The 10,584-nt window shown below is 37.6% G+C and overlaps 1 protein-coding gene across 1 annotated transcript; it reads right to left on the reverse strand.

Moving 5' to 3' along the window:
• Positions 1-7,946: 7,946 nt before the first annotated feature.
• LOC120336673 (hydroxyacyl-coenzyme A dehydrogenase, mitochondrial-like) lies at positions 7,947-10,186 on the reverse strand. The gene is made up of 5 exons (XM_039404408.2): positions 9,966-10,186; positions 9,559-9,771; positions 9,254-9,358; positions 8,913-9,032; positions 7,947-8,469 (listed from the first exon to the last, which is right to left on the reverse strand). The coding sequence occupies exons 1-5, from the start codon at positions 10,116-10,118 to the stop codon at positions 8,128-8,130; spliced, it is 933 nt and encodes a 310-aa protein (XP_039260342.2). The 5' UTR covers positions 10,119-10,186; the 3' UTR covers positions 7,947-8,127.
• Between the last annotated feature and the right edge of the window lie 398 nt (positions 10,187-10,584).

Raw genomic sequence — 10,584 nt, forward strand, 5'->3', positions numbered from 1 at the left:
TGGTGTCAGTGGTGTGGTTTCGCATTATCCGCTTTACTGACTTAGCGTGTGGGTGGCATTTGGTCTCGTTAGGTAGAACTGTGGTGAGGATATCGTAACCGGGGCCCCATATGACCATCGTCGTCATTTATTGCTTTAATTGTCCATGTATTTTATATTTCATTCTTATTAACTGCTTTCTAAATTTATTTGCTATCTTTATGCCAATAACGTTATCGTTCACGTTTCCTGTCAGTTTCTTGTCAATTTAGGCCTTTGGAGCGTTATCATATGTAAGTTTATTTTCTATCAACTTCTGCTTATGCATTTTCTTTCCGCACTCATCTTGTGATTGTTTATTGATTATTTCATTTTATTTACAGTCAACCGTTTTACAATAAACGCGAATGACACGTTTGAGGGCTTGCCATCCTTAACCACGCGTAGACAAAAGCGTATCAACACAGAGACTGAGTTTGAATCATTGTTGACCAAAAGTCGGAATTCGATAAACGAGAAGGCTCGAAGATCGCAGCTGGCATGCCTAAAAACAGAGTTACATTTAAAACTGGCCGCCTATAATCAAATTATATCGAACACATTACCTCAAATTTGCAACGCAGAGTCGAAAGCTGCTTTCGAAGAATGCGTTCAGAAAGTGATATCTGAAGTTGAAGGTATGAACGATGAAATTGATAGTTACATCGACCGTGAACCTGAAATATCGTGCGTGGCTCCTGACGAAGGGAACTCTCAGATTTCAAGTGAAAGAATGGAAGAGGACAGCGATAATACAATAAATCTCCAGCCAGCGTGCACCAAGCAGTCCGGTGGTGAAATGGGGGCGGCGACTGACCAACTTCGAGAATCTAGAGTACGAGAACACGACGATCGCCGAGAGACACCAACTCTTTTAAAAGAGTCCCTTTATGAGCCACAGATTCAATAACTTTGACGAACACGACGTGTTACAATCAACTCGAAAAAAAAGTGCCCGCTTCGAACCAGAGACTTTTACCGCGTCAGATAAACGTCGTGAATATACGATTTCTTACACTTCAAGACATTACCAAAATCCTTCACCAGCAAACCAAATGCCGTTGCCAGACCAATCGGTAGACTCCTGGATCGATAATCTCCAACCAAATCAAGCAGGATCCAGAACGATAAATGATAACATTTCTCTAGCTGAGCAAACGTGTTTATCTTTGAGTTCAAATTCTAAAATGTGGGCTGAGCATCATTTGCCGCCGGTACAAATGAGTCCGTTTGATGGGAGTGCTATAAACTGGCCTAATTTCATTGAATTGTTTTATGAAAATGTTCATTCACGGTTAGACTATGATGGTCAACGCATAGTGAGATTGTCCGCGTATTTGTCGGGTTCGGCGAAGCGTCGTGTTGAGGGGTTAGGTACCGCCGGTAGTCATTACATACTGGTTTTAAAGGAATTAAAACGCCGCTACGGACAGCCGGTACTTATCGCACGGGCGGTGCTTGACCGAGTTGTAAATGGAAAACGTATGTCGCCTCTTTCGGCCGATAGATTGCTAAATTTTCACTCAGACGTGCGTGACTGCGCGGTGAATCCCAAAAAGATATGTTATTTGGCTGACATCAGTAGCGTCGAGAAGGTAAGGAGGGTTTCAAGCAGGATTCCTCAAAAACTGAACTCGAGTTGGAATAAATTTGTTGTAGGTTTTATTCACAAAAACTCTAATCCGACATTAATTGACTTTGAGCAATGGTTGTGGGAAAGAACTGAAGAAATCGCCAATCCTTTTTCTATAGATGTTACTTGCAATGTGATCAATAGAACTGATTTAACTAACCACGAGATGCCCAGAAGCGCTCGTCGCCGATTTCCGACTCCATTTTCAACGTTATCAAACTTGGAATCCGATAATACGTCATATAGTGACTCATCAAGTTATCAATTCTGCAATGCTCGCCATTCTTTGAGAAGTTGTGAGACGTTTTTCGTTGCGACCGATTATGTAAAACGTGACTTTGTTGTAGATTACAGACTTTGCTTTAAATGTCTTGAACCGGGCCATCGTGCATTTATGTGTAGATGTGATGTCGAGTGTAGTATATGCAATGGGAAACATCACAAATGTATTCATGGAATTCGCATGTTTGAAAGCGTCCCAATACCAATAAACCGACAGGGTATAAACAATGCGGTGTCGGTAACAACTTGAGTTCAATTTCAGTTGCTGCCTGTTCTGGTTAGAGGAGCTAATGGACGCTCCGAATATACAGTTGCTTTGCTTGATTCGGCAAGTCAGGTCTCTCTCATTCATTCCAAACTTAAAACTAAATTGGATTTGCGTGGACGTCGTAAAGGTTTCATGTTAACCACCCTCGGAGGAACTGGGGTCTTGCATGACTCGGAAGCGGTCGAACTTTTTGTGCGTGACAAATTAAATCCCGACGGCAAAGAACTACATCTAAAGTCAGTTTTCGTATGTGGTACCAGAATTCCCCACTCTGAAAGATGTCATGAAGATTTTGAAACCTTCCATCATTTACGTGGATTATCACTTCCTGACATTAGAGAAAACGAAGTTATGTTGCTCATAGGCGCGGACCATCCATTTGCTCACTTTCAACTTGAAAGACGTGTAGGGGGAGACAATGAACCGATTGCAATAAGAACACCACTCGGATGGACTTTGCTAGGCGCAAACAAACGCGCTTGTGAAGACGATTTAATTCATGCTAATTGTCATTTATTACACGATGATTACAATATCTTGCAAGACCAAGTTAAGCAATTTTGGAGAACGGAAGCGATGGTAATGAGATACAACACGAAGCGCGCCGAATCTGTGGAAGATCGCGTGGCTGCGAATGTGAATAGAGCTAAAACGTCTATTGTTGATGGGCATAATAAAATCGGCTTTCTGCGATGCTTCCATTATGTCGGAGAACAGTCTTATTGCCCGTACGAAATGTAGGAATCCGAAAAAACGACTGTTGGAAAATGACGGTCTGAGAGACATGTATGTACACCTCTATGAGGAAAAACATCAAACGTGATTGGGTGCAAAAACTGACTGTTAAAGAACGTGATACTTTGGGTCCTCGAACTTGGTATCTTCCTCATCATGGAGTTGAGAATCCAAATAAACCTGGCAAGATACGAATAGTTTTTAACGCCGCGGATACATATCGGTTTGAATAATCAGATATATTCGGGACCTGATCTCATTAAGAATCTGATTGGAGTTTTATTGCGCTTCGGAACAAGATTGATTGCATTGAATGCTGATATTGAAGCCATGTATCACATGGTGCGTCTCCACAGTCGGACACGGATTCAGTCAGATCTTTCTTGCAAGGAAATCTGAGATCGACAACCCCGCCTGATGTGTATCAATTTCTAGTGAGAATATTTGGCGTAGTCGACTCGCTATACGTTGCAAAAACCGCGCTTGATAACACCGGGCAATTTTCAATGGGAGCAGTAGAAACTGTTTTTAGGGATTGCTACGTAGACAATTTGCTTTCATCAGAATGTAATGGTGACTCCGCTTTTTCCGACGCTTAAGAAGTTTCTAATATATTAGCAAGCAGGGGTTTTCGATTGGAAAAATGGCTTTCAAATTTCAAAACATTATTGTCGAAATTTAACACAGGGGATTGTCGTAATCCTGACGTTGAATCAGATTTTGATTATGTGCCCATTTCTAAGGTGCTGGGACTTCATTGGAACACTAATGACGACAATTTCTACATTGTTTACAATTCGTTGACAAAACCTGTGACAAAAAGAGAAGCGCTAAGCGTGGTCGCATCAGTTTTTGATCCCTTCGACATTTTAGCCCCTATTATTTTAACTGCGAAACTCCTTATTCGGGAGTGCTGGAAAGATGATTTGAAATGGGACAAAAACTTATATAACCTCAGGGGAAATGCCCAGGAAGAGTGGACCGAATCATTAAAACAATTGACTAATTTCCATGTGCCTAGACAATATTTAGGCGCCTCGAAAACCGCTATTTATGAGATTTGCAATGCGTCTGAACAAGCTTACGTCGCAGTGGCTCACTTGCGTGCCAAGAAATGTCAGTGTGTGAATTATAGTTTGTCGATGGCCAAATCAATTGTTTCTCCGATCAAAACTATGTCCGTTCCCAAATTAGAGCTGCAAAGTTCTTTATTAGCCGCGCGCGATATTATAAACAGTCCGATATTACTGCATCTGACGTGGCACGCGTGGCTCTTGCATCTCGACTTTACGCGTCGTAGGACGTGCTCGTTTAATCTTGTTATGGTGTCAGTGGTGTGGTTTCGCATTATCCGCTTTACTGACTTAGCGTGTGGGTGGCATTTGGTCTCGTTAGGTAGAACTGTGGTGAGGGTATCGTAACCGGGGCCCCATATGACCATCGTCGTCATTTATTGCTTTAATTGTCCATGTATTTTATATTTCATTCTTATTAACTGCTTGACCATCGTCGTCATTTATTGCTTTAATTGTTCATGTATTTTATATTTCATTCTTATTAACTGCTTGACCATCGTCGTCATTTATTGCTTTAATTGTTCATGTATTTTATATTTCATTCTCATTAACTGCTTTCTAAATTAAGATGCTATTTTTATGCCAATAACGTTATCGTTCACGTTTCCTGTCAGTTTCTTGTCGATTTAGGCCTTTGGAGCGTTATCATATGTAAGTTTATTTTCTATTAACTTCTGGTTATGCATTTCTTTCCGCCCTCATCTTGTGATTGTTTATTGATTATTTCATTTTATTTACAGTCAACCGTTTTACAATAAACGCGTATGACATGGAACATCTCACATGTTTTGTCGAAGGCTGCCCTCGATCCAATTGCTTTTGAATTCTAGTAGGCTCGTGAGCCATGTTTCATTCCTTTCTCAAAGCGATAAAATCTTATGACTTTGGTGTGGGCACAAAGTTGGCGATAAATGTACGCGATGAAAGTGAAAGTCGAAGAAAGAATTTTTTTCACATTTTTGAAATTATTATTCCGGCAGCGTGTGCAGCTGCCAGAACGCAACATTTTGGCGTAGTTCCACAGCGTTGCAAGGGTATCTCGATGATAAATACAGAAAAAACTTGATACAAAAAACCTAGTTCACGGACAGACCGTTGTTGTAAAATACTCAAAGCGGTTTCACGATGATGAATTTGTACTAGGTTTAAAATATTTGACAGATATTTTACTCGTTTGAAAGAGATGAACCTTTCTATTCCAGGCCCTACTGTTATTATTTTGGATCAGAGGATTACTCGACAAGCCAAGTCTATGGGTAATACGATTGTAAACTGGGACTATCCAAACTCTCCATTGGTAGAAGAAGTACTGCTTCAAGTTTGATCTAGCTAGATGTTGTAAACCTATGCAAATTATCTGCGCACGTAAATGTGTTAAGATTTAGAAGCATTGCAAAACTGCATGTTATTCGTGCCATGCGTTACCAACAAGCGGGGGTGTCCGAGGCTATCTTTCCAATACGACGCCTACTCGCTCCGAACAGACCAAGTACAAGCAGTCACTGATATCTTTAAAAGACTATCCACAGACTTACTTCACTGTCGAATTATCGAGAAAGTATACAAGCGCGCAATCACATTTATCTCGTATGGGGGAGTGATTGATAGAAAGCCTAAAAACGTAGATATAAAACGTTCATATGCGGTCAAATTGTGTGGAAAGTGGGATCTCATGTTCTCAGATAGTGATTTTGTTTAAATTATGTTATTTTAAAACTACATGTCTGCGTTAATTAGACCCAACCTAAGTTAATTTCGCGAAAAGGGGGACTTAAGTATTCAGATAGTTCTTTTTTAAATTTTGTTATTTAAAAATTACATGCCGCGTGCGGAAACGCTTCTGAATCAACCAATTCAATATTACCCCCTTTTTCCCTGATTGCCGTAGACTCATAGAGGATAGATATTACCTGCCGCGCCGTGGCTCTTACTCCATGCATTCGAACCAATTAACTGTTCACAATTCCTGTGTGAACCTGGGCTGCCAGCAGGGATGGCCATTTCCGAATACTAAACTATTCCGAATACATTCTAAAATAATGTTTTCGAATCTGGAATTCCGAATACATTCTAATAATAACACATTTTTGTTTTAGTTGATTAAAACCCAGTGAATTAGGAAATAAGCTTCAATAGAAATATCAGAATGAAGCCACAGACCAACAGTATATGTACACAAAGTAATTGATAGTTTATAGCTATTAATAAAAAATAATAGCAACTTGTGAAACAGTCAGTTTATTAAAATTATTCACTTTGTACAAATGACCATATGAAAAGATAGCCAAGGAGTTGTCTGACGCTTTATATCATTTGTACCATGATATTACGATAATAGTCGAGTCTATTGACAAAAATACTACTTGCATTCAGATAATTGTGTATATTTTCTGAAAGTAATAAAATTTATTTGCAATACAGGCAACAACAATCGAAAATCCATTATGCCTTTAAAAATTCTAATATTTAAGCCTAGAGTATTCTACTACCTACCACAGTACATATGTATATAAATTTATGTGAACCATATTGTTATTATGTGTAACATATTGTTGTGTTTGGAGTTAGAAATAAATTAGTAGAGAATAGATGACCACCACTGCCAGCGCGCAGCCAGGATTTTCGAAATCGGAAATTCTCCGTGCCGCCTGTAACACCCACCGCGCTCGTTAAAAGAGCCGTCTTGTCAGCGTATCATGATCATTCTGTTACGTAAAATATTCAATCCATTACAACTACGAAATTCTAAAATATCTTTATATATTAATTTAATGTGTCCAACATAACTCGCGGTTGCTTCTTCTTATGTCAAAAAAAAAACATTACTATTCGGTCCACGGCAATCTGTGACCTAAAATTACGAGATAAACTGCTCGATGTATTTAATTTTAATATGTATTTTTGCAATCTTGCCAACTCGTTATCGCCGTTAGAAAAATCTCAAATAATTATATAAAATCCTGTTAAGTGTAGAGAATAATTCATTTCATACAATGAATATACATATAAAGTCTAGTAGTACATTAAAAATACATATTCATCGCCGCGATTTTGCCACCTGTTAAAAGAGTCGACTTTTACAACAAATAATATAGCAACGAATATATATATTTCTGTTGTGCAAAGTGATGAATTCGTGACCAACACATGCATATTTAAAATGTCTTGCTCTTATTAATTTAATTGTCTTCAATTTAACCTGCGGTTGCGTCGACAAAATAAAATCCTCACCACTCTTATATACCATTGCAATCCGCGGCCATAAAAATAAAAACGCGAGGTAAACTTATATACAAACCTGGTATCGTGTTAACCCGAAAATATTCGACGGCAATTTAAAGTAATGGATAATCAGGCAAATCCCGCCCTCAATTAGTGACGATATGTTTCTAAACGCCGACCAAACATAATGTGAATTATAACGAAATTTTGCGATTTTCACTGCCTAGAAAAGCGCATTTTAAATTTTCGCGGGCCTCAATAAAACTTATGCTGTTTACGGTTTTATTTTCAGTATTTTAAATTGCCGCTTTTCAATCAAAAAGTTGCGTTGTCTTTAGAAACTCGCCGCCATTGAACGTATTTACCAGATTCACAATTCCGTGCGCGTACAAAAATAAATGTTATCGTTATCGTGGAACAAATTTGTGAAAAATTTTCGTTTTAGAGAAAATAACACAATCGTAAAGGCGTTAACGGGCCTAAATAACACGTTACGCTGATGAGTGATAAAAACAATCACGCGCAAGTTTCTATCGAGAATGTTTTCATTCAACGGAAACGTCTTGAAAGCGGCGTCGAAAATGTGTGACGCCACACAAATATCCTATATTCTTATGAACGTGAATTCCGATATTCGAATGACGAGATATTCGAATACTTTATTCGAATTGGCCATCCCTGGCTGCCAGATATTCCAAAAATGATGCAGGGGCACACAAAAGCAGAATTTGTATTATTTCAATCTGATTGTGATGGATATTATAATTAAAAAATCAGCACTTTAAATAATAATTTTAAATTTGTAGCTTGAAATTTTTATCGATAACACGATGTTGTACCTGAGAATATCAGCATACCACATATGGTCAGTAACATTTTAAGAAAAATCAAGTTCACTTTTTACCATATTTGTAAAAGCCTTCTCCTGTTTTTACTCCCAGTTTACCTTCAGCCACCAATCGATCAAGAAGGGGACTGGGATTAAAAAGTGGGTTGTTGGGATCTCCTTCATGCCAGCCTGCTATAATAAATTTTGAGGTATCTAGTCCTACATAATCTAGAAGTTGAAAAGGTCCCATTGGGTATCCAGCACCCAATTTCATAGCTGTATCAATGTCTTCCATAGAACCATCTCCCCTTTCATATAGCCTCACTGCTTCAAGTAGATAAGGAACAAGCAATCTGTTTACTAAAAATCCTGGTGTGTCTTTGCATGATACGACAGTCTTTCCAAGCTGTAATTATTTAGAAATGTTAATTGCGCTGATCATGAAATATCTCCATAAACTAAATGGGTCACAAGTTACATTAAATCGAGAACAACCATCTTGTGGCGAGAGGTTGAACATAAAGTGGATCTTTCATTCAAGTAGACAATACGCATGTAAAGCATTAGACAATTACACACAGTCACAATCACAACTTAAATTCTTCTGCATGATCATTATCATATTTTACAAAACAATTTCACACCACCATAAACCCAAGCCCAGAGAGAATATTATTCAAAATGTTCACAATTTGTTAAAGTAACTAAAGCATGCTAGCTTGTCATGCATGTAAACAAAAACATAAAAACAGCCTATACAAGATTGATTATCAAATATGATAAATTGACCTTTAAATAGGTATTTATGTCTAAAACTTTATTTTAAAAAAATGAACTAATAATGCTCACCGCTTGTCCCCAGGCATATAGTGAATCAAAAGTTTCCTGACTAGTGTTTGGTGCTTTTATTACTTCAACAAGCTTCATCATAGGCACAGGATTGAAGAAGTGAACACCACCGAAACGATCCTAAACATATTTTCACTAAAATAAATCATATAATCAAACATTGAAATGAAATTATTGTTCAGTTTAAATATTAATTAGTTATTATTTACGGTAGATCAATTTGACTCCTCACTTATTGAATTCTAACACTGTATTTAGAACGGAGGGTCCGGAATTTAGACTTCAGGAAGACGTAATTTTCCCCATCTCACACAATCAAAAATATAGGACCCATGCCATACCTGTCTACTGGTGCTTGAAGCTATCTCCCTTATAGGCAGTGATGATGTGTTTGACGCAAATATTGTGTGTTGAGGTGCGACAGCGTCCAAATCTTTAAAGAGATCCTGAATCAAGAGAACAATCAACTTTAGCTTGTAATATGAGTTGCAAAAAAGAATGGAAAACTGTAAGCAGAATTTCACCTACGATAACCTACAAGAACATAGCCTTCACCAGCCAATGGAAAAAAGTGTGATAAATTTGCTAGTGATTCTTGACTAGGGGAAAATTTGTAACAATTAAAATGATAATATCTGTGATTTACCCGTTTAATTTCTAAATTTTCTACAATGGCTTCCAAGACAAGGTCAACATCTTTCACAGAAGATTTTGTGTCTGTAGAAGTTTGTATTCTTGACATTGTTTCTGAAATAAAAGCCTTTCCTTTCTCTGCATCATCAGCATATTTCTTCATGACAACTCGTTGAAGACTTTTTTCTATTGTTGCTTTTGATTTCTTGAGTACATCATCATTAACCTAGAAATAATATTTGAATAAAAATCGATACAATTGTTATGAACAAATTTTAAATATAGCCATCAGTATATAAATCCTAATACTCATCAGATGATAAAGCAATTCAAGAAGTTAATTTGATTTCTCTTTACAGTTTTATTTTATTTGAGTTGGGTATTAAATAGGAGCCATAAATAATCGAAAGCATTACTTACATCACATATTATGACATTATGTCCGGTTGCTGCAGAAATTTGAGCTATCCCTGCACCCATCTGACCACCCCCAATCACAACCAGCTTCTTGATCTGGGGCATTCTGACTGTTGTTGACATGCTTCGTACAATTTGAGAATAAAACATCTTCATACAATCTCCAACATATACACAAAATATAAGCTAACTAATACCAGTATAATGTACTGCCAAGTTTGAAAAATCCAACATTGATTAGAACAAATTACAACACTTGAACCAGCAAACTGGATAACAAAACATACATACATACACTATCTTTCAATATTTAGGGCAAATAGATTAGATGCATTCAAAGTTGTAGTTAAAATATGTAAATCCTATCCAACAGTTTACCAATCTTTTCATGCACTTGTATGTTTTATTGTTATCGTCGCTAGATTTAAGTGTGAACGCACTCCCAACCATCTTGATTTTTTGGATTGTGGCCCTCTGTTTTAATTGTTGAAATCTAGGCAGCTATGGAGTATGATATCACAAGAATCAATTTCCAGAGTGAACTGCAAACAACAGTGAGTGAGTGACATAAAATCATTCAAACCCTGTGAAGGTTGGCATTTTCACACAATGAAATATTCCA

The sequence above is a fragment of the Styela clava genome, chromosome 11 (genome assembly GCF_964204865.1).
Source record: "Styela clava chromosome 11, kaStyClav1.hap1.2, whole genome shotgun sequence".
NCBI classification, from domain to species: Eukaryota; Metazoa; Chordata; class Ascidiacea; order Stolidobranchia; family Styelidae; genus Styela; species Styela clava.

Bases quoted from the DNA above. Each gene is read 5' to 3' on its own strand.
- LOC120336673 (XM_039404408.2), bottom strand. From the start codon at position 10,118: ATGAAGATGTTTTATTCTCAAATTGTACGAAGCATGTCAACAACAGTC. The intron at 9,772-9,965 runs GTAAGTAATGCT...TATTATTTCTAG, and splicing joins ATAATGTCATAATATGTGAT to GTTAATGATGATGTACTCAA. The intron at 9,359-9,558 runs GTAAATCACAGA...CTCTTGATTCAG, and splicing joins AAAATTTAGAAATTAAACGG to GATCTCTTTAAAGATTTGGA.